This window comes from Equus asinus, chromosome 4 (genome assembly GCF_041296235.1).
Source record: "Equus asinus isolate D_3611 breed Donkey chromosome 4, EquAss-T2T_v2, whole genome shotgun sequence".
Lineage (NCBI taxonomy): Eukaryota > Metazoa > Chordata > Mammalia > Perissodactyla > Equidae > Equus > Equus asinus.
In genome coordinates, this window is record NC_091793.1 from 108,420,131 (window position 1) to 108,443,018 (window position 22,888).

Genomic DNA, 22,888 nt, shown 5'->3' on the forward strand with positions numbered 1-22,888 from the left:
AGCAAAAGCAGAGAAGGAAGAACACAATATGAAATGGAATAGAATGTTACTCAGGGAATAGGTTCCAAGGTTAGGTCAGATGGTAAAAGTTGAGTATATATATCCATAAATTTACCATGCCTGCAACAAGGTGGTCTCACTGTGAAAGGCAAGTAAGGTAAGAACTGAGAATGTCCAAGAATACAGACCATTCATGTCCTTTAATGCAAGCAAGTTAAGAAAATGGCAAGTGATTCTCCCACATTGTTTAAATAATTTTTTCTTTTGTTCTGATTATTTTAGGCTCTTACTTTAATTTTATTTTTGCTAAGCACAAATAGTTGAATCCTCCATTTTATAGCTTATAATACGAATAATCCCACTGTCTAGCAAGGTATGAAGAAGCAGGGAAGGACTGTGAGAGGAGAGAGGAGTTTGGAAGAGGCAGCATTTTGAGTGATGTGCCTTCAGCTCTCCAGGTCAAATTAGGACCTGATTTTGAAAAGTTCAATATCGCAAAAAAGAGTGAGGGAAAGATTAATGTTGTGTCCTTTTCCAGAATTTATGCATATTTGGTGCCTACAGAGGGATAATTCCATGGATTTTTCATCACATACGCATTGCTTAAACAGTACTTCACACAAAGTTGGTTCTGAAGAGGTGAAAATAAATATTGATCAAGCACAGTTTGAAGAAAAAATGGAAAGCAGTTGACTTTACTTTCTTAACTTTTTCTGGATACCTTGAAATTTCTACGTGATGTGTATTACCTTCAGAATTAAAAAATATTAAAGCTATTCTAATTATGGAAAAATTCCATTTATCCTACAAATATTTGAAAACTTACTATTTGCCAAACACTCTACTAGGTGATTGAGACGAGTAATGAAAACGCAAACATTTCAGTCTCCGCCCTTATGAAGCTTTCAATCTAGGGAGACAGACATCAGTCACACAGTTACAATGGTGAGTGTTATGAAGACACATTGGCTGCTATGAGGATCCAACCTATTTGGAGGGTCAGAGGATGATTCCCTGAGGATTGACTCTGAAGCTGCCATCTGAAGAATGAGTCTGGGGCAGCTGGGCTCTTCAGGGGCTCATGGTTCCACTCGGGACTTGAGAAATTGTTTTGAAGTTGTTCACAGTAATAGCCTAATTTTTTTTAAATACACATGTTCTGGGTTATCTGAATGACCATCTCCTGACCAAATACTGCCACGTAATTTCACTGTTCACACTGTCTATTTATGATACCTTGAAACAAGGTCTAACTGGGGCACTAGTTAGAAGCCTATTACAATAACTGCCTAGGTAGGAGGTGATGGTCTTTTAGTGTTGTAATAGCAGTTGGTGACAGAAGTAAATGGGTTCCAGAGGAATTTAGGAGATTGCTAGAGCATGTAGCCACTTTAGTTATGGAGAGGATGGGTAAAGGAGATGGAGGTATAAAGGGTGACACCACAATTTTGACTTAAGTAACTCAGTCAGGGTTAAAGTCATCAACTGAGGGAGGAGATGATGGTTAACAGAGTGCGCTCTGAATAAACCCAGTATGTGTTAAAATCCTGGCTCTATCCCTCTGTCTGTATGACTCTAGGTGAGTTAGGTACTCACTCGAACCTCTCCTGCAAAATTTGGGCATAAAAAAATAGTATATCTCTGGAGTTATGATGGTTAATGATGGGAGCGGCAATAGTGGTGTTATGTACAACAGGAACCGGTTTGGCAGGGAGGAATATGAATTTGGTTTTGGAGGTGTCTCATAAATATCCAAGAGGAGATGCCAAGCAGGCAAATGGGTAGGAGCATTTTAAAATGAAACAAGACAAACAGATGGAAAACTACACTGGAGAATCATAAGCATGATTTTGACTGTGAGCTCATTTGTTTGATTAGAGTGTGGTGGTAATGAGACTAAAGTTCGTACAGAAATAAGGGAAATTGTCATTTGAGAACCGCAGACCCTAGCTCAGGCAGGCACGCTTTACAGGTGCCTTACTATCCACATCCACAGACCCCCTTATGCTGAATGTTACTGTGCTGTATTCAGGAGCAGCAATGGTAGTACTCTAAGCATTGGTTCCTTGGTGCAAGGGGCGTGTAAATAACCGAGAAGTCCTGGGGTTATACAGTTGGCATCTGAAAACATCAATTTCAGCCTAGTATTTATTTAGAAGGATGAGCACATTCTTGGCAGCTCTGCAGTTGTCAAGGGCCCAACTTGAGTCAGAGATTTAAGGAAAAAAATTTGAGCTTTGCCTTGACTGTCATTTGTCTTATTCTGCAGAGGAAAAAAAATGATACTGATAAAAATGCATAGCATTAGCATTTTGTTGGTATTGCAATTTGCTTCAGTTCTGGGTGTTATGGTGTTCACTTGAAACGGCTTCCAAAGTCACTTTGTATTATCTTCAGTGTGAGGTTTCATCGTCTTTATTGCCTACCATTCTAATAACTTTATTTTCAGGGGCCTAATGTTCTCATTCTTTTTTCTGTTGCGTGTCTAATGCTTTTGCTAAAACGAAAGTCTTGGCAGTAAACAGGCCGAAAACAATTATCATGGCACGATGCACTGAAAAATTGTGCCTGTGGGTATAAATATTGCAAGGCAAGTGTGAGGAGCAGCCCTACTCTGTCTGTACTTGTAAATCGGTGTCTCCAGCAGGGAAACGCTGTGGGATGCTGAAGTCAGGGCCAGGCTTGCCGTCAGTTTTCTTGGGCTGGAGGCTGATCAAGTGGCCCCCGTTGTCAGCACCTAGTATTCTACTAAGAGTTCCTAAGTGCCCTGGCAGATCCAAAGCAGGTCAAATGCACACAATCATTGCACTCTTAGACCTTGTGCTTTAAAGTGGGAGGCAATAAGATCCTGATAAAATACCTAAAATTATACAGATACACAGTAAAGGAAAGTCATAGGAAGAGGTCAGGCACAGGAAACCACCGGTGCCAGCAACCTGAGGTGGGAACAGCAGTGGCTTATTCCTGGAACAGAAAGAAGCTTGGTGAACAAGACAGAGAGGGGAGGAGTTGAGGTTGGAGAAGTAGGAGAGGTCCAGCTAGGGACTTCTGTGGACCTTGGGAAGTGTTTGGGATTTTATTCTAATTGCAATGGGCAGTGATTAGAACATTTAAAGCAGGTGATGGCTTCTCATGCTTACAATTATATATGAAACCTATCAGCGTCAATACTACAGAGCAATAGGGCAGCTCCCTGCTGCCCCGTAACACCCATCTCCTTGGGCTGGTTGCTTATTTGGGACTTTGGTTGCCTTCCCAGGTGGACTGATTTTCCCTTGTTTCAACGTCTTAGGTGAGGAAGGGATAGTTTGTGCTGGGGCCTCAACACTACTCAAGGCCAGGCCTAACCTCCCAGTTAAAGAAATGGGGGAATGCAGGTGGCAGAGTCATGTCCCTATGTGTATTTGCCTTGCTGATGGGACAGGCAACTCGAGGTAAGGTGAAGAGACAGTAAGTTACTAGCTAGAGCCTTGTAAGAGTTCTTTTCAAAAATCAACATGAAAATCTCCCTTTATACAGCCTTCTCTGGTGTTTTAAACATAATATGCCTAGTGACGTCTCTCAGGAAACTTGATGATATTGACCAAATCTAAAGGGGAATATTTTTGTTAAGTAAAAATCTGTAATGGACATTGCTCTCTCTTTAGCAGCATGGATGTTAAGTGACCCAAGTCATCATAACTGGGTGAGGATTCACAGCACTGACCAGGACACTGGGTGCTGGATGCCTAACAGGCCGATTAAGTGTGTGCTTCAGACACAAGCAGAGTGGGCCATAAACATTTTTTTAAATACTTTTGTGTTTCAACACCAATTGACTTGATTCCACATGCCAAAAAAGAAAAAGAATTTTTAGGGGTTTTCTGACAGTGTTTTGTAGCTGGGAATCATTTTTGGTATGACTTACGTGTGGGTGAGGATAGGGCACCCTCTTTCCAGCTTTGGGCTTCACGTGGCCATAAGGACGCGCTCCCTCCTCTGCATCGAGCTTTCTTTACTGTCTGAATGAATTTACAAACTCATGTTCCAACTCTCTCTTGAAAGGACAATTTCTGCAAAATCCTGGAGGTTAGCATAAGCTTTGAGTGCCTCCAAGGTAGGTAAGCAAGGAGCTTAGAAGAGTAGGGGCCTCAAATATCTCTGAGTTGAGGCAATTTGAAGCCTCTAAAGTCAGGGATTCTGATGTTCGGGGCTCTATTGAGGAAAGTGGGGTTAAAACATTTCACGCAAAACCTGGTAAATATCATTCGGCCACACACAGTCATAAATGACCCATGATGATCATGTCTACTGAGCAGAAATGGGTCAGTAAAAAGTTATTCAGAATTGTTTGTAGATTTTTTTTTAAGTGAGTTCAGATGGGAAACAGAAAACAAAAAAATAGCCTACTGAGGCAATTCCCAAACTTGTGTGCACATTGAAATCATCTGGGGACCTTTTAAGGATTCCACCACCCACGCTGTACCCCACACCATCTGCAGTCTCTGGAGGCCGGTCACAGGCATCGCCTCCTAATGCTCCCCAGGAAGTTCCTCTGAGCAGCCAGGCTGGGCCCTTTGGGCCTGCAGAACACGCTCTTTGAAGCACACGGCACAAGGTGGGAAGTGGAGAAATCAGGTCTGTGAATTCTACAGATTAAGGGGAATTAGCTTTACAATGAAAAACACCATTCCAATTAATAACTGATTTTGAACGTTCTCAGTGGACATGTTTTTTATATTATATACAGACTCCAAAAATAGTGTGCATGTTTATCTGTTAACTAAAAATATTTGCAAGAAATAAAGCAGTATTTGTAGAGCCCCTGCTCTATGCTTCACCCCAGACTCTTCACCCCAACACTGGGGGCCCCAGAACAAGAGTGCACATGGAAGCCCGCCCCTCTGCCATCGTCTTCACAGGGTAGTCTCAGCCTAGGGAAGAGTTGGGCACAGTAATCTGAGGGGCCCTTCTGGCCTCCTGGGATTTTTCCTCTTGGACTTGTTTCTTTAGTACCATCTGAGTGCCACGCTAAGGATACTTGCTCATAGGAGTGAACTCAAAACCGGCAACTGTGGCCCGGATCCTAGTTTCACTCCCTGTATACACCTGGGGCATTCCTGTCACTGAGGATTGGCTTCACCCCTTCCCCCTCAGAGAGTGGAACACAAACAGGTATTTTTGGACTGACTTGAAGGGGTAAAAGTTTATCTTATATAATTGCCCTTGAAAAAAGTTTTTAAATGTTTTCTCTAATTATAAGAATAATACATGCATTTGGAAAATGTAGAAAATGTCTTATTTTAAATCCCTGGACTCAGAAGTAATCCAATGTGAACATTTTGGAATATTTTCTTTTAATCACATTTTATACATGTGTATATAAAAGGTTTGTAGATACGAAAATTAGGGACATACTATATATAATTTTAGTATGATTTTTTTCACTTTTCAATAAATTGTGAGGATTTTCCCATGTTATTGGATAGAAGAGATGATTTTAATGTATGAATAACATTCCACTGTATAGATTTTCATGTTTAACCATTTATTTGTTTCTTTTTTTGCCATTAAAACAGTTGGCAAGGACATCCTTGAACTTAAATTTGTTGATAACTTATTTCTTTAAAGATAAAGATAGATAACTACAAAAGTGAATTTATGAGGAAAAAGAATCATTTAAAAATATTCTTTGTATATATAGCCCAATTTTCTATAAAGATTTCACCAGTTTACACTCTGACCAGCCACGTGTGAGAATGTGGCTTTCACTTTATTTTTGACAACACAGTGGTTTATCTTCTTTTTTATACACAGTTGATGATTTGATAGTTTAAATTCTTTTAATTTGTTAATTTGAACGTGTTCATACCCACGGAAAATCTGAAAACATACGAGTACTCACATACTCTTCACCTGCAGGTACCAGCTGTTAGCACTTGCAATACCCATTGCATTTCCTTTACACCCATTGCATTTCTCTCACATTTGCCAAATCATCTGAAAGTAGGCTGCAGGTGTCATGACATATCAGCTCAAAAACTTTGGCATACACGTCTCTATTGATTTAATTTTGTATTTATTGGGTTATGAGTACGTGGAACATTTTATCCATGTTTTCATAAGCTGTTGGTATTTGTGTTTCCTCTGTAAATGGTTCATATCCTTTGCCTGCTTTTCCTTTGAGGATGTAGGGCTTTCCCCATCAACATCTATGATGTATGTGGGTGAAAACTGCGTCAGATGCTACCCGCATGCCACTTAAACCTCCTGAGAAGGCACTAGCCCTCTGCACTCGGGGAGCCACTGGTGTGTCAGAAATTTCCTCTGTGATTGAAAGTCTGGCCTCAGCTATTGCTGTTCCTATCAGTGAGAGTAGAAGTCTTATATTCCACTCATTGACTGTAAACCTTCTACTCATAATCAGGGATTATGGAAAGAAGTAAAGGTTGAATGGATAAGCACAATTAAACACACTCTAACTAGTAGGAGCAGAGAGCGTGTCTTGTCCTGTCAGTTAAATTTTTTTGCTTTTTAGATGAAATTCTCTAGGACATTCTCTATATTGTCTGTTGAGTGTTTGAAGATGAGTTTTACCAAATAAAACCACTATCCCTAGGGCCATGACTTTGTTGTGTTTGCTGTGGAGATTTCTGCAAAAGAACTCTTTGTTACCGGAGTCCTGAGTGTACACACCCTCCCTGGGCGGCCGGCTTGGGGCCGCTTGAGTCAGATCTGGGGGGCTCTGGGTTTGCTGCATTGCAGCCTTCGCTCTCTCCAAGGGAAAATATTTGAATTTCTTTCTTCCTCAGTAAATTGTTTGAATATGAACCTACCCTGAGTTTGCCAGCAAATTGGTCACACCAGGCGGATTCCCAGCCTGGCAATTAAAAGTGGAAGAAGGTTTCAAGTTTCAGGCCCCGAGCTTTGCACAGGTGCTTCCCTCTCCTAAGTTCTAAAGCACAACTATTTGTCTTGTGTGTTTTGTGTGTGTGTGTGTGTTTCTTTGTTTTTTAGTGAGGAAGGTGGGCCCTGAGCTAATATCTGTTGCCAATCTTCCTCTTTTTGCCTGAGGAAGATTAGCCCTGAACTAACATCTGTGGCGATCTTCCTCTGTTTTGTACGTGGGACACTGCCTCAACGTGGCTTGATGATCAGTGTGTATGTCTACATCAGGGATCCAAACTCACAAACACCAGGCCACTGAAGCAGAGTACGTGAACTTAACCGCTACACCACCAGGCCAGCCCCAGTCTTGTGTCTCTCTTTTTATTAGTGTAACACTTAATCCCAGAAATGGGGTGGTATTAAATGTCATGCTAAGTTTGTGCAAGGCCTGGCCTCGATTCAAGACACAGAGCCATGCAGTGCCTTAGGGATGCTGGTCTCCTGCCTTCCTCCTCCTCTCTCTCTGCCCTTCCCCATCCCTCCGTTCTCCCCTTCTTCTCTCTTTCCCTTTCTCCATTCTCTCTTCTATTTTTCCCTGCTCCTCAAGACAAGATTGTGTAGGTATTGTACTCAGTTTCTAGAAGCTGTCTCTTAGATCTTGCAAAGTACATTTCTTTCACGAAATTGTGAAATAAGAAAGTAACAGAAGGTGAGTGCAGAGGCCAGGCAGGTTTCACAGTTCTTAGTCCCATTATTAAACTCTAAATATTGGGAACTCTGACAAAAAAGCAGCTCTAAACATGCCAAGAAACCATGTTCCGGGGACAAAAGTGATCAAATGTATTTTATGATAGTACAATGTATCTTTAAGTTGACCCCTCTACCCTCTCAGAATCCCACACCCATAACAATGAATGAATCTAGAGAATGGCTTCCTTTGCTCAGATGTAAGAAAAGCAGCTGTCTTTGAATTGAGCCCTGTGAACAAGGCCATCCCAGACAGGCAGGGACTTCGCCACTACTGGGGTGCCTGGAGAGCCACGCCTTCTCCCACTCACGTGAAATGCGCCAACCTGAGGGGACAGAGCAGCATCTGGTGTGACCACAAACAAGTGATCACTGTCTCCTCATCTGGAGCAGGAAACTGGGACTGAGGAGACGGCATGTGGCCAAGCAAGGCTGCCCCTCGCGGCTCTGAGACTTAGTGGAGGTGACTTTTAGGAAATCCATCTGGCTCAGTGAAAATGTGTTGTGCTCGTTGCCCCAGTTAAGACCTTTAGTGGCTTGTTAGCACTTGACTATCTATTATCATTCTCAGATGGTTTTCTCAAATTTTAACTTCAACGAATATTTGTTTGATTATATACATGTTACAGTTAAATATGCATTGTAGAAATTTTTAGAACATAGAAAAACACAAAGAAGGAAAAAAACATATCCCTATCCCATAGCTCTGAGATGACCACTGTTCATAGCTTGATGTCTTTGTTTCTAACATTTTAGATGCTTAAAAAGACATCTTTTTCTTTATCAGAATGGGATCATTTTGCACGTACTGTTTATAGCTTTGCTTTTCTCATTTAATGTTGTACTGTAAGCATTTTCCCATTTCATTAAATAGTCTTCTATAACAGTTTTATTGGCTACAGAGAATTCCATCTTGTGAAAAGGTCATTGTTTATTTATGAGTGCCCTATTTCTGGACATTATTTAGCACTTTTCCAGTAGTTTGCTATTATAAATAATATTTAATGAGTATCTTTATGGCTAAATCTTTTCAAAAATTCCTGATTACTTCCTTAGGACAAATGTTTGGAAAGAAATCACAGGTTCAGCACATGTGCACATTTTGACACATATTGTAACATTATTCACCAAATAGAATATAGCAATTTATATTCAAAGCTCAGCTCTCGAACCAGATTATGAATATTTTGAGGCCCACTAATATGTATCCTCCACAGCTCCTGGCAGTGTTGGGCATACACTACAAACTTAATAAAAATAAAGTTAGGGGCCAGCCCGGTGGCACAGAGGTTAAGTTTGCACGTTCTGCTTCTCGGCAGCCCGGGATTTGCTGGTTTGGATCCTGGGTGCGGACATGGCACCGCTTGGCAAAAAGCCATGCTGTGGTAGGCATCCCACGTATAAAGTAGAGGAAGATGGTCATGGATGTTAGCTCAGGGCCAGTCTTCCTCAGCAAAAAGAGGAGGATTGGCAGTAGTTAGCTCAGGGCTCACCTTCCTCAAAAAAAAAAAAAAGTTAATTCCACTTAACTTCCTTGGTTACCAAATAATTAACCACGCTCCCCTTGCTATTTTTGCTTCCTTCCATGTTATATATGCAAAAGATAGGTGTATGTCTCTGGGCTAATATCAATGATAGCAGTGACCCTGGTGAAAAGATTTATTACCTTAAAACTGACACTAATGGCCAACATATGTAAGGTTATAGCAGTGTGTCAGGTTAAAAGAATCTAGGGGCTAGAATATGGACTGGAAGCGTCTTATTTATGACGATACTAACAACCAGTTGTTAGAAATGAGTTGGTCACCTTTCTGAAAGAGAAAAGGACTGAGGGTGTGGTTTAGGATATGGGCTGCACCACCCAGGTACTGCACTAGAATATAGGGCACGACTGGATGACGGGGAGGGCAGGGGGTGTAAACTTGCCTGTGTGAGCCAGTGCCACTTCAACAGATGAATCAGGGCTTCGTTCTCTTCATCCTCCTTTCCCACTGCTCCACACCATTCTGGAGCACTTGTTTCCATGAACTGTCATCACTGGGTAGTATTTTTAAAGAGCAGCTATGTTTCTCAAAGATGCTGTTCTGTCCCTTCTCTTGTTTCTGAGACCCTTATGTCCCCTTGCCAAGATCTCAGCAGTAGCCTTCTGCCTAGCATCCCTCTCTTGCCTGATGGAAACCATCCCAACACAGTTTCCATAAGATTCTTTCTAAATCAAGGCTTTAATCCAGTCCTCCCACCTCTTCATCCCCAAATCGTCCAAGATTTTCCCTTGTTTTCCACTGTAAGTTCAAACTTCTCTCCCAGCAACAATGACCTTCCACAAAATGATGCCAGCTCACACTCCTTTCACTACTGCCTTACAGGGACCCAGTTTAACTATTCCTGACTCCTTGTGCATATTCTGCCTTTCCAGCCTACACAAACCTTTGCTCAAAAGGTTCCCTTCACCTGGAACACCTATTGTATTTAAGGTATTCTACTTTAACAAATGATGTGTTTGTCCGATTCTCCTACCTTTGTTTGTAAGCTCTTTGAGTATAGATACTGAGTCTTATCCATCTTAAAATCCCTCTCAGGGATACAGTTGTATTGGTGGGTGAAGGGGACGCAGATGTCTTGTTAATTTTAGGAGATGTCATTTTTTGCATTCAACGTAAGGTGAAGGTGTGCCCTGGTCATAGGAGAAAAAAATCTTAAGAATACTGATTGTGATTGACACTGGTATGTGTTCAGTGGCATCAAGCTATATATATAGTCCATGCCTCAAGCCTTGCACACAGATTGAAAATTAAAGAGAGCAACATCGTAAAACCGGTTGCTGGTAGCTTCCAGCTTTGCTGGTTTGGACAGGAATGCAAGCCAAGGGTTGGGGGCTCTCACTTCCACTGACAGTCACACCCAGCCAAGTCTGTTCCTGGCATCCTGGCTATATACAGAAGCTACTGATGGTGTGCAAGCAAGGAACTTGGCACATAGCCGGCAGCTGCAACAAACCTAAGCCGAGTGCTTACTAAGGAATCCCGTGGCCATTGTGGTCAGACTACAGTGTCCTGCCACTGAGAGCTGAGGCTCTGTGGTAGAATGTTCAGTGTGTGGTGGAGCCAGTAGGGCAGAGATTTGCTCTCACAAATATAACACTTATCCCAGGCCTTATATCTTTCATGGGTTCCTTCCTAAAGATGGGATTTTATGGGTTTTGCCTTGTTTTCTACTTTCTTACTTTCCCCCATATTTCTAGAAGTAAAACAAATCAAAGCAAAACCATTTCTCTTGTTTTCTTGGCCTTAGTTGTCTGGTTATTAAATTCAGAGAAACAAATATGACTCACTTGGGAAGAATGCATCTATACTAATGGGGTCTGTTAGACATGGGGAAAATAATCAGGCAAAGTAAAATTTTAGGTAAATCTGAGAATATAAGAATTTACAAAACTATTTATGTTAGAGTTTAAAGAATTTTCAGTAATCATCTTGTCTTAGGCCTTTGTAGGTGAGGAAACTTAGGCTTGAGAAAAAAGAAAAGACTGACAGCATCATAGCACCAGCGAATGCAGGAACTGAGCTTAGCATACAGTTGTTTTGACTTTAGTTCAAACATAATACCCACTTCTGTCAGTTCTTTTCTGAGTAAGCTTGCTTCCCACCCAAGACTCCCAATATGTCTATTCTACAGACATTATTCCAATAAGTAACATTATTTCAATTCTTTTTTAAACCAGAATACTATGATTATAAATGTTTTTGTTGATCAATTGCCTTGTCACTATTCAATGCATATAGTTTCAGATTTGTTATTTTTCTGTCATAGTTTTGAAGTCTGCAAAAGCAAATTTTTCTTGTCTAAATCTCTGCATCCACTCTCCTAGGGTTTTTTTTTTTCTTTTTCTTGATTTGTTTGTTTGTTTCCCTTGATTTTCAGCATCTTACAACTAGGTTTTATCAACTCTGACTTACTCTAGGGGCACCACTCTTTGTTAAAGACACGTTTGCTATATTTCTCTTGCCAACCAGAAGCTAATGAAGGTAATGCGTGCAGTGTCCCTCAACTGCAGGCCCGTAATATGTTTTCTCTTTGAAGCAACACTTCCAAAATTTTCAGGGACATTTCTGTAAGATAAAATTGAAGCTTGAATCCTGGAAATATTTAAATAAAACCAGAAAGAGATGAAAAAAGCTTCTCAGAGATTAGGTCAGTAGAATCCAGTACAGTGTGGCTCATTATTCCATGTTTAGAAATGTCATACACCAAATCATAGCCCCACACACAGCTAACTAGAGGAGAGGTTTAACACAGCCCAGGTAGGAGTAAGAGACTAGTCCCTTCTTTTTTCTTCCACGCTGTCTTCTTCCACGCTCCCTCCCGGCCTTCATGCAGGGGGAAAGAGTGAGCGGGGCTTGGTGTGTGGAAGAGTGGGGGACAGAGTCAGGACAGGTGCACTGAGAGCAGAGGGCATGAGGCAAGTCAGAGTTTTCCAGAGGATTTTCCAGCCAGGCATCAAACACCGGGGAGACCGTATGAAAATATGTAATCCGGAAAGCCAGAAGGAATTATGGTCAGAGTCTCAGAGCCAAGAACACGAGATATGAGAATAAGGAAGTCAGTCAGGAAGGAGGTGGAAGGTGGGTCTGTTTACCAGGAACGAGATAGTCTTTAGCTTACCTTTGGAACTTCCAGCCAGCTGCTGTGTGCTAGGTAAGTGGGCCTGCTTTTCTTAAAGGGCCAGAGGACATGCATATATTAGTGAGGATATGTATTTTTTCTTTGAAAATATATAATAATATTTGTTCAGTTTTCAGAATTTTCTTAGTGATTTCAGGTTAACCTATTATTTGACACATTACTCTGGGAAAACTCTATTGCCTCCTTGATATAGCAGAGAAATCTCATAACCAGGCTTCTAGGCAGATGAAGGTAGGGCCGACCTGATGTTCTGATACCCATAGGTCACACATAGTTTCTAAGATGACGCTGACTCTCCTCAACCTTCTAAACAAAACCAGTGGAGTTTGGCCCCCGAATAATTAAATACTGAGATTCTCCCTGAGTCAACTCTGCTGAAACTTTCTCAAGAGATTTTTAGGAAGCAGAAGGATAGCATTTTTCCTGTTTTGCCGCCTGCCAGCCTGAACATGATGACTTCTGAACCTCCTTTTTAGCCCTTTTTTTGTTAAAAGTTTTATCAAGAATACACATTTTCTGTTTTGATGTAATTTTTTAAGTGAGAAAGAAAGAGACCAAGAGATGATGTATTTAGATTAAAAACAATAATAAAAACCAAAATATTGTGACCTTGGATAATTAAATACTACTTTGAGATCCTGGTCCCTTGACCAAAAAGTTAGTATTATATCTGCCCTACCAACTCCACTGGTCAGTCACGAGATTTCATTCTTTTTTTTTTTTAAGATATGCTTTTTGGTGAAGAGGATTGGCCCTGAGCTAACATCTGTTGCCAATCTTCCTCTTTTTCTTTTCTCTTTGCCCCAGTACACAGTTGTATATCCTAGTTGTAGGTCATTCTAGTTCTCCTATGTGGGATGCCGCCTCAGCATGGCTTGATGAGCTGTGTGTAGGTCTGTGCCCAGGATCTGAACCAGCGAACCCCAGGCCACCGAAGCGGAGCATGCAAACTCAACCACTAGGCCCCAGGGCTGGCTCCAAGATTTATTCTACTCACTTGAAAATTCTTTAATTATCTTTCAAATGTCCACATAGAAATCCCAGCACATAGGTATGAAGATGGATGCTGCATGCGGCGTTTCCTTCTCTAGGGCTGCAAGCAAGGGAATAACCATGTACCCACCACATTGCAGGCTCTTCTGACCTAAGAGCCTTTCCCACGCACAACGTGCTATTTAAATAGTTAATGAGAAAATACAAATGGCCCCAGCCGCTGGCAACTACCTGAATGAGAAGCCAAGAGATACTCCCAAGAAGTAACTAATTAGACGAGCCTCTCTGTGTCCCTGTTGTAAATAGTCACACTATAGATGAGATCTTCCTACCACGCCACTAGACCTCCTCACTGCACCTTGTTGTCAGAGCCAAGTGGGGTCCCTCAGGGACAAGTTCAGTGAACTCTAAGAATGGTCAAGCTTTTCTACTTTAACTGAGGTAGTTTATTAGACTCAGAAACTTCAAGGCTAAAACAATCTCATAAACAGAGTTCCAGACTGATACGTGTTTGGCCTTTATTTTTTCTCACCACTATGAAAAATACCATTCAAATCCCTAAGAGAAGGGAAAAGGGAGAAAAAGGCAAGGAAACCCAGGGCAAGCTATGAGCTTTTTGCCCTGCCTCAGCCCAGGAGCATTTAGCTCGTCATTGGCCTTGCTAGGAATGATCCCTACAAAGAATGTGAGCATGTGAGCAAAAAGCAGCTCTTCAAGGGAAGAGCATGCAAGTTTGGGGAGGTTTCAGAGCCTGGTCTTCCATCCTGCCCCTGTGAGGGTGGGAGGGTGGTGTTATACTCTTTTGCAAAACTAGAAGAATGATTCCCAGGAAACGCAGTCTCTCTTAGATTTCTACCTGCCCAGCAGGCATCGACCTTATTGAACCTTTTCTTGAAGTAAAGAATATTTGGAAATATCCACGTGCCCCAATCTTTTCAAAGAGAAAAGCCAAGAAAAGTGCACAGAGTCAGCTCTCTTGTTTTCTGAGCTGAATTTAGACAGAGGTCTTTGATTTTGTATCCTAAATATTTCACACATACATGACAAGGTAGTAGTGAATGGCATTATATGATGTTCAGTAATGGAGATAATTCTTTTGGGATTTAAAGGTAGAATAGGGTGGGCCAAAGTGGGAAAACCAGTTAAATAAGCCCAAACGGATCATTTAAGCAGGGAGGACCTATGGCTACCAGATACCAGATTATGAGCCCAAGAGATAAAAATCACAGGAAAAAGAGCAAGGATGACAAGCCAGAGGGAGCACAAATGCTAAAGCAGCAGAAGCGTTTGTGTACTTCCTCCGTCACAGTGTGGCAATGGGTTGGCTCTGTCCATGGGCCAAGGGTGCAGAACGAGGAGAGGTCTAGGAGAGCTGAGTAAAGAGTGAGCTTAGAAACAGTAGGGCCTGAGGGCCCAGACCAGTAGACAGGTGGGTTCGAATCCCAGCTCACCCCTACCTACTAGATCTGACCTTGGGAAAGTTATTGAACTCCCTGTGCTTCAGTTTCTTCATCTGTAAAATAGGGATAATAGTACCTACTTCAAAAAAAAAAGAAAAAGAATTTATTCCATAAGTTTATTTCATGAGAATTAAATGAGTTGGTGCATGGAAACCCTGAGCCCAGTGCCTGGCACATAGTTAATGCTCAATAAATATTAGCTAGTAGAGGTATAACTACTATATGGGGAGCTCACAGGGATGGTGAAAGGACTAACTGTTCAACACAGTGCTCAATGGATAGTAATTATCAGCAAAGAGCAGTTAGAACCAGGCTAAAGTCTATTTGAGGGGCATGTAGGCAATAAAGAGCTAAGCAGAGGGTTGAAAACAAGCAGGTTGGAATCAGGGTACATCCTGAGGGACACAGGCTTGGCTAGAAGGACTCAGGTTGGGAAATCAGGAACAGAGAAAGGCAGTGGAGGGGTTGGGAATTCAGGCAGACGGATAGCAGTTGGAGCCCGAAGAGGGCAATGACTAATTTGGAGAAAAACATCTGCCCCAGTCAGGAAGTCACCAATTACAAACCCCCTGTGATATAAGGGACTAATTTTTTAGACTGGCCAGGCTGTGACCTAAAAGTAAAAATAAATGAACTGACCCCACCATGTCTTATTGGCTAGGAATATACAGAACTGATAGGTCCACTGCTACACTAAAGATAGATGGTTCATCCACATTCAAGGTTAGCTTCCTGTTAGAGAAATTACTTCTATGTCTGCTACAGACTTCATGAATCATGAATTCGAGATAATGAGGCGGCTATGCTGCAAGCTACCCCAGAAACCATCCTGGCAGAGAACTTGCTGACAAACACTGCTGTGGACAAAACCGAGCTGCGGTGGGGCTGTGCTGTTAAAAGAGAATGCAGGCGTGGTTTTCAGCCTTGACTACCCAACCCTTGACCAAGTGTTTAGGCCTGGAGCTTTTATTACCTTAGAAAAACCAGGACAAAGAGGATTGCTTATAACAGTGAATTTATTTCCTGACTCTTCTTTTTCAGGTGGTAAGTGCCGGTGGTTTCTGTGCCAAGTAACTTTTCTATCAACATCTGCTTTAAAATGAGCAAAACATGCCAGTAGATTATTACTAATCTTTAGGTAGAATCTACTTTTCATTTATGTTTTGTGTAGGTCAAATGAAAATGTATGCCAGAAAAGCACTCATCATGAAATACACTGAGGTCTGTCTGGAAAAGCAAAGTCAAGACCATTCACAAGTTCTGAAGTAAAGAACACCCTAATTTTGACCACAAAGCAAATTTTAGTTTTTAATTTACCCTCACTGGCATTATATGGTGCTCCTCAAAGTGAGACCCTGACCTTGACTCTTTCCTAGGTCTTGGCTCTCTTTGGATATTTGACTTGGGTCTAATTATTGTTGTGGTTTTACAGAGATCATTCCAGAAACACACAATCCAAGGCTCAGATGGAGCTCTTTGGTGTGGGTAGTGGGGAGAAGGGGCGCAGGCAAAGCTTGTGGTTGCTTGCTGTGTCAGGGGACCATGGTCTCATCATAAACGTCCGCCTGTAGCTCATTCACACAAGTAGATCACCTGGGCCTCTGTCATCTTTAACATCTGAATCACTGTTAGGTGGTCCTACCTCTAAATCACCAGAGTGTTTTAAAAGTAAGATGTATAGGGCTGAAAGTGAGAAGCCTCGCCTAATTTTACATACTAAAGACAAAGAACTTAAACTTTTAGTTTAGTTTAGGCAGTCACGATAAGAATGAAGAAATTAAGCGTTGGTTATAGCTTTTCTAAATGAGACGTCAGTGAAAATTTTGGTGCACTATGCTCTATGATGTTATGAGACTTCCTCAGTTCTGAGGCTTAAGGGGAAAGCAGAAGTTACATGGATGCTGAGAAGGTAAATGAATAAGGCCTGAAATACTGTATTAAAATGAGACTACTCTGTTTCCTTTGCTTAAAGAAAGCTTGTAAACTTTTCTGCATGAATGTATGCATCTCCCCCTACCCCACGAAGCCTGTATAATAATTTTGTGATAATCAAAGCATGAGCAAAAGTAACTATAGGGCATAGTCAAATTAAATTCTTACGATTCACTACACACTCATTAAAATAACCCATCAAGGCTGAGCTATTGGGATGCTAACTGGTGTGTCTGCACTTCACCAAGCAGTTGTGTTTGAACTCAGCTTTGCTGTGCAGGCATTTGTTTGTGTCGGGAATCATGTAGAAAGAAAGAACCACAGACTGGAGCCTCTTCCTTTCATTGTTTGACAGGATTCTGAGAGGGAGGGTGTAACCTGAAGATTGAGTGATTCCTGCACTGGGACCCACACTTTGGCAGAAGGTTCTGGCAGAATAGACCTATTTGAGCATGCTTTGTGCATACATGATGTGCCATCTAGTGGCTAAGGGAGCCTAACATGAATGAAAAGGAAAAGGGTCCATTCTGGTCTCTCATACCTCCAAACTCTGCACCACTTGATTTTAGCTGCGGTAGGAGGTTTGACGCTGTAGGCTAACTATTATTTGGGGGTAAAAAATCCATTTTCTTAGAAGCCACTTGTTGAACACAAACTATTGTGGGTGAAAAAAAAACCCACTGATATTATAATAGTTATGTAAGGCAGATGTTGCAAATTGGCAGTGTCTGGCCCACAGAGTACTTTTTTCCATTTTCTTTTATGGAGGTGTAATTCGCACGTGCAGTATAGTACACGAATGTTCAGTATAGAGCTTGATTCATTTTTACATTTGTAAATTCTTGCTTTTGTATAATCCATATAATCAGCATCTGGATCAAGCTGTAGAACATTCCAGCAGCCCAGCAGCCTCCCTCATGCCCCTCCCATCAATCCTCCCACAAAGATAACCACTCTTCAGAACTCTGTTACCAGAGGTTCTCAAAAGACATCATTAAAGTACACACTCCTAAGGCTAACCTCCAAGAAAGGATAAAATCCTGTAATCACCATTTTAATAATTTACCCCAAAAGGGGCAGTTTCATCATCAGAAACATTCTGTGGCTAACAAAAGACCCCATTTCGTGAGTTTACTATTTTTCAGAGTCCAGGAGGCATAATGATCTCTCTTTTCCCAGTCTGAATCCCAAGATATTGTTTTTCTTACCAAGCTCCTCACTAAGACATATATCCATTTGGTGCACTGATTGTATTTTCCCAAGTATCTCTGCAGGCAGCCAAGTCAATTTTCAAAGAAATCCCGTTACTTTTGAGCAGCATCTCAGAGGTGTCACTGATTGTCACGGCAAAGCCTATGAATTCTGCTGCTGCATTTCAGAAATTAATGGGAATGTTGTGACACCAGCGACTGCCTGACACTCTGTTCAAATTAAACGAAGCAAATTGTAATGGTGAGAAAGGCTCTCAACCTGTAATCCAGCAAAGGCTAATTTATAATGAATAGCATAATGCAATCATCATTGCTATTTCGACAGGACCTCTTTCTGTTCAAATGAAACTAAATTCTCTCTCAATGTCAAAGTGTACTACCTAGTTCTGAAGTAAAATTAGTTACTGAACAAACACACAGTCAATCAACCAACATGTCTAATGGAGCACGTTACTTCTGGGTATTTTGCAAGGTACCAGAGATAGAGAGGCATAGGGTGTGTGGGTCCCCCCTCGCTGCCACAGAGTTGAACCTTGTTTAGACCTGTTCTCCCCTGACCAGCAAACTGGTGTTTAAAGAGATGGCTCCCTCTTGGGATAATAAACAAGGCGCTAATATCGGCATAGTCCTAATTTATTCCTTCTTATAAATAACATATTTTTTTCTAGTTATTTGGGATGGATTTGGAAAATAGAAGAATGTAAAGAAGAAAATATAAAATTTCATAACCCACCAAAGAAAGTCCATCGTGGCTTTGATTAATTCCTTTCAAAGATGTATTATTCCCTTTTTTCTGTTTGTATGTGCATATATTTATTTATTTTATGGAGATGCAATGATACATATTTTTCTCTATCATAAGAAACTCTTGAAACATGTTTAATACTCTGAATGACATCATAATTTCTGGAATAAGAATGAAAACTAATTTTTTTTACCATTCTCTGTTATGGAAATTTTGATTATTTGCTGTTTTTAAAATAGTTATAGAGATTTAATGTCTATGTATTTGAAATGAAGTCTTTGACTTTCTACCATACTCAATGGCCAGAACTTCCAGAATAGTGTCAAGTAATGATGGTGACGCTGGCTGTCCGTGGTTTGTTCCTGACTATAGAGGCAATAACTCTGGTGTTTGTTAAAGATGATGACAACTGCTGATTTGAGTCGGTGAAAAATCATGCTAAGTTCTTTCAGTTCTGGTTTTTAAACATCAGTGTGAAGAATTGAACATTTGGTAATTTGGCTATGGAAATAATTAGGTTTGTACCAATTTGGCCTAGCAAGTTATGATATGTTATACTACTAGATTTCCTAATATTGGTTCTCCTCCACCAGAATGAATAATACTATAGCATGGATTAGTATACTTTTAATGAATTGTCAAGTTCAATTTCATAGTGTTGATTTTAGGATTTTAACCTCCATGTTTATTGTGCGTTGTTCTTGACAGACGACTAGTGTGGCAGGGTTACAGACACACTCTATTCATCTCATTCTGGTCTATAAATGCAGTTGCTGAAATTGTGGATGGGGAACCTGCTTACATCTATTATTCATTCTCCTTTTTTCTTTACCTCTCATCCAAACTACCAATAAGTAGAGTTTTTTCATTTTGTGAATTCAAAAGTACTTTTCTTAACCTCTCTCAAAGTGCTCATTACACTCTTTTTTATATGAAGATTGTCTGTATATCAGCCTTCCGTTCTTGTATGACCAGTGTGTCTTAAATTCAAGAGTTTTCCATCCCTCCCCCTTAGCCGCTAAGTGTTGTCCACCTAACACTGTTGTCCTGTACGGTCCCAGCAAAGCGCTCCAGTGACACATGGTGGAAATACATTTAGATGAGTTTTGTCAACACCCTTAGATCTCCAAACCAGCCCTGCAGAAAGCTAAGGAGGAAAGCAAAGAAGTAAGAGTGATCCCAAAATTCTGTGGGTACCGTGCTTCCTTGTGGCAGCAGTATGAGTCCAGAAGGTGTTAGTCAATTTTCAAAGGCTAAGGAGCGGACACAGCAGGGACGAGAGGAAAGCACTCAAATCAGCCCTCATGGATCTGCCCCAGGTGGCTGCTCCATCCTGGTTCTGATGGTGCATTACAGAGAGAACCAATTGCTTCAAATGCTTTTGCCTACCTCAAACACACACTCTTAAAACTAAGTACATTCATTATTATATTCTAATAATTTTTTAATACATTCATTATATTCTAATAATTTTTTTAAAAACCCTTCCAATACTCATCTCAAGGCATCACTTCAAAATGATACCTTTTAGTTGTCAATTCTTTCCCAGAGGAAGGCTTATAAAATTAAGAGCCCTCCAGGGGTTCCCCTGCTAGACTCTAAACCACTTGAGGACAGGGACTAGGTCTCAAGTGTATTCTAACTCCCACTGTGCGAAGCATATGTAAACTTAACTAGTGTTTCTGGAATTAATTAATCTTTATTTCTTGCAATGTAAGATTATTGAATGGCATTCCTTACACTTATTTAAAGACCAAGAGCAACTTCAAAGACAATACAGGCCTGTAAACAAGTAGTTAGAGGTAGAATCACAACCCCAAACTTAATGGAAATTAATGAAAGAAATGCCAACAGAAGTGAAAGGGGAGCATAAGTACCCTTTTCAAGCTAGAATCAAAATGAATGTTATGCCATCAGGGGAATGGTTCAGGTGATGACTCTTCTAAGTACCTGGTCAGCCTTCAGGCCATCCTGGCAGGGAGGAAGTAGTTAGTGGATTTTGTTGACTTTGTGTTTCTGTGCAGTAACTAGAGTTCCTTTGAAGGCAAAGTGAAAAGTTGTGTTCAATGATTACTTTTCTCCTTTTCCTCAGGGTGTTAAATACGACGTTATTTGAAAGTTGGGAGATCGTTGGACCTTATCCTTCCTGGTGGGTTTTTAACCTACTGCTGTTGCTAATACAAGGCTTGAACTGCTTCTGGTCTTACTTGATCTTAAAAATAGCTTGCAAAGCTATTTCAAAAGGCAAGGTAAGATAAAACTCACCCTTTCTGATATGTCCCAGAAAATTATGGATTTTTGGCTTTTGAATCAACAAGTACATTATTCATTGTTTCAAATTTCATCAAAACTGGTATTTTTTCTTCAGAATTTAGCATAACCTCCTAGAAATAGGAAACAAATGTTCATTTTCTTCTATTTAGTTCATTTTTTTAAGTTGTAGCATTGCTTTTCTGCTGATGATTCCCAATGATCTGCGTTTATAATTTTAGATTTAATGATAATATTTATTGTGTTCTTTCTCTCCCGCTCTCTGTCTCCCTTGGTCCTTCTCGAATTATGCTTATACTGGACAGAAATTTAATAACTTCTTTCCTTTTATGGGAAGGGTTGCTTGATGCAGTATGCCCATTTATGACTTTCCCAATAAAATTTAATTAAATCCTTTTGGTTAAAAATGGACTCATGAGGCTGATTTAAATAAAGTTTCTTGAGCCTCAACCTGTTTGTGTAGAGCAGTGACTTTTCCGGAATGTTCTCTGTGACGTTTTCTTACTTTCGCTCTTTGTTCTCTTCCTTCTGCCACCCTGGAAGGCTGGGAAATGGAACCCTTTACATGTAAGTTTCTCACACCTCTCTCTCTGTCTTTGTCCTGGATGCCACTTTAGCCTATTGGAGGGGCATTCGGATACTTTTCTTTCCATGCATATTGTTCTGTCTAATCTGTTGGCACTGTCCTGAGGCCCTAATTGAGGTATGGCTCCCACCACCTGCAAGGGAAACTAGGAACAGCTCAGTTAATGCCCTTTTGTGTGAACTTGCATTCTGCTAAATTTTGCATGATCCAACAGAGAAGGAGAGAAATTTCTCTCACTGGTGTTCAACATGTTGGCTAAAAGCCAGAAATAGACCAAGTTAAGTGGGAGAGAGAACTATGTTGGGGAGAGGATCAACATGGTCCAGAACGGAGGCCTGAGCATCAGCTCTTTGCCTGGTGTGCCCTGGGCCACAGGGAAGCACTTTGCAACCTTATCCTTAGTGACATGAACAGAGCTCACCCCTTCCAGAGACGGGCTGAGGACATCTAGTCATGTACTGTGAAGCCAGTTCTCAATGTCAGCACTTATATAAATCCAAAATATTTTGACCAACTAATTCTTTAGAAGCAAAAGTTCATTTTTTCTCTGTGACCTCTTATTCTTTAAAATGACCATGTATTTCTATTAAAAAAATTCTCCTATCCTCATTTAGATAGAAATTAAATCAACGTGCACAATACTGTCAGTATGATAACACTGACTGAAGATGCAAGGACACTGTGGATGAGATTACTTGTGTCCTTCTTGCATTGATATTTCTACAGACATATTGTCTTCTCTCCAACTTATTTCTTCAACTTTACAAAGAGACGATCATTAATTTATTCCAGATCTCAGGCTTCAGAATATTGTAACTGCCATTGCTGCCCCCCTGGGACAGTAAGATTCATCTTGGCCATGGGTTATGGACTCTAATTTCCTATGGGTTATTTTGAGACATTATGAATTGTTCCTTTCTTTGAAGGTAACCTAAGTATAGATTTTTTCCCAAATGCAATTAAAAATAATCTTACTAAGCATGCAAATGTAAATTAACCACTCTCTGAAACTAGAGTTTTCTTTCCTATTAGCAGCTTAATTTATGACTAATGAATTTCTAAATGTAGTACAGTTTTACTATAATGCTGTCTTTGCGACCAATGTTTTTTTTTTTTTTAAGTTAAAATGTCTTTATAATTTAGTCATTTTGGTGTTTCAGTATCTAAGTCTTCTTGGACATGGTCCTTCTGAGTGCAGTCTCATTTCAAGGGGCATCAAAGTGAGGTTCATTTTTACATATTTACCCAGTCATCTCTGGTTAGAATGTCCCCACCAACCTGACAGTAATTCTCTCAGTAATGGTGGCTTCTCCACATGGGAGAACAGTGGATTCCAGGGTTTTCAAGTTGGGAGGTCGTGGTGGCACAGAGAGGATGTGATATGAAGAGCCCC

At 40.7% G+C, this 22,888-nt stretch overlaps 1 protein-coding gene across 2 annotated transcripts in view; it reads left to right on the forward strand.

The window, feature by feature from the left end:
* CERS6 (ceramide synthase 6) overlaps positions 1-22,888 on the forward strand; it is a 302,891-nt gene that overhangs the window by 273,184 nt on the left and 6,819 nt on the right. Inside the window, exons 9-10 of one of the 2 annotated variants that reach the window (XM_014860451.3) lie at positions 20,731-20,887; positions 21,453-21,476. In XM_014860451.3, coding sequence (XP_014715937.1) covers positions 20,731-20,887; positions 21,453-21,476 — 181 coding nt within the window. The remainder of the gene's footprint in view (positions 1-20,730; positions 20,888-21,452; positions 21,477-22,888) is intronic. The other variant, XM_014860459.3, reaches the window with a different exon arrangement.